This window comes from Cariama cristata, unplaced genomic scaffold (assembly GCF_000690535.1).
Source record: "Cariama cristata isolate BGI_N322 unplaced genomic scaffold, ASM69053v1 scaffold16979, whole genome shotgun sequence".
Classification (NCBI taxonomy): domain Eukaryota; kingdom Metazoa; phylum Chordata; class Aves; order Cariamiformes; family Cariamidae; genus Cariama; species Cariama cristata.
This window is the reverse complement of record NW_009635405.1, coordinates 1-241: the sequence shown is the minus strand read 5'-3', so window position 1 is coordinate 241 and position 241 is coordinate 1. Positions and strand designations below refer to the sequence as shown.

Here is a 241-nt window from a genome sequence, read left to right as displayed (position 1 = left end):
CGCCGCTCCCCTAACAAAGCCAGGCAAAGCGTCCGGCAGAGGAACCGGGGCTGGGTTTTTATTTGCGGCACGGAGACTTGGGGGGTTTTTTTTGGTTTTTTTTTTTTGTGTTTTTTTTTACCTTTCTCCCTGCTTGGAGTTGGATGGCGGAGGGTGAAGCACAGTCTGGTTCCCTTCCATCTCCACGATGCACTTGGTATTCAGGTCCAGCTCTGCAAGGCGACACGGCGGGGGGCTGTAC

The 241-nt window shown here is 53.9% G+C and overlaps 1 protein-coding gene across 1 annotated transcript; it reads right to left on the bottom strand.

The window, feature by feature from the left end:
- Positions 1-121: 121 nt before the first annotated feature.
- On the bottom strand, positions 122-225 carry LOC104167314 (kinesin-like protein KIF13A; the record flags this gene model as incomplete). Its single annotated transcript, XM_009707540.1, has 1 exon — positions 122-225. A coding segment is annotated over one exon (104 nt), but the record flags the coding sequence as incomplete, so codon positions are not given.
- Between the last annotated feature and the right edge of the window lie 16 nt (positions 226-241).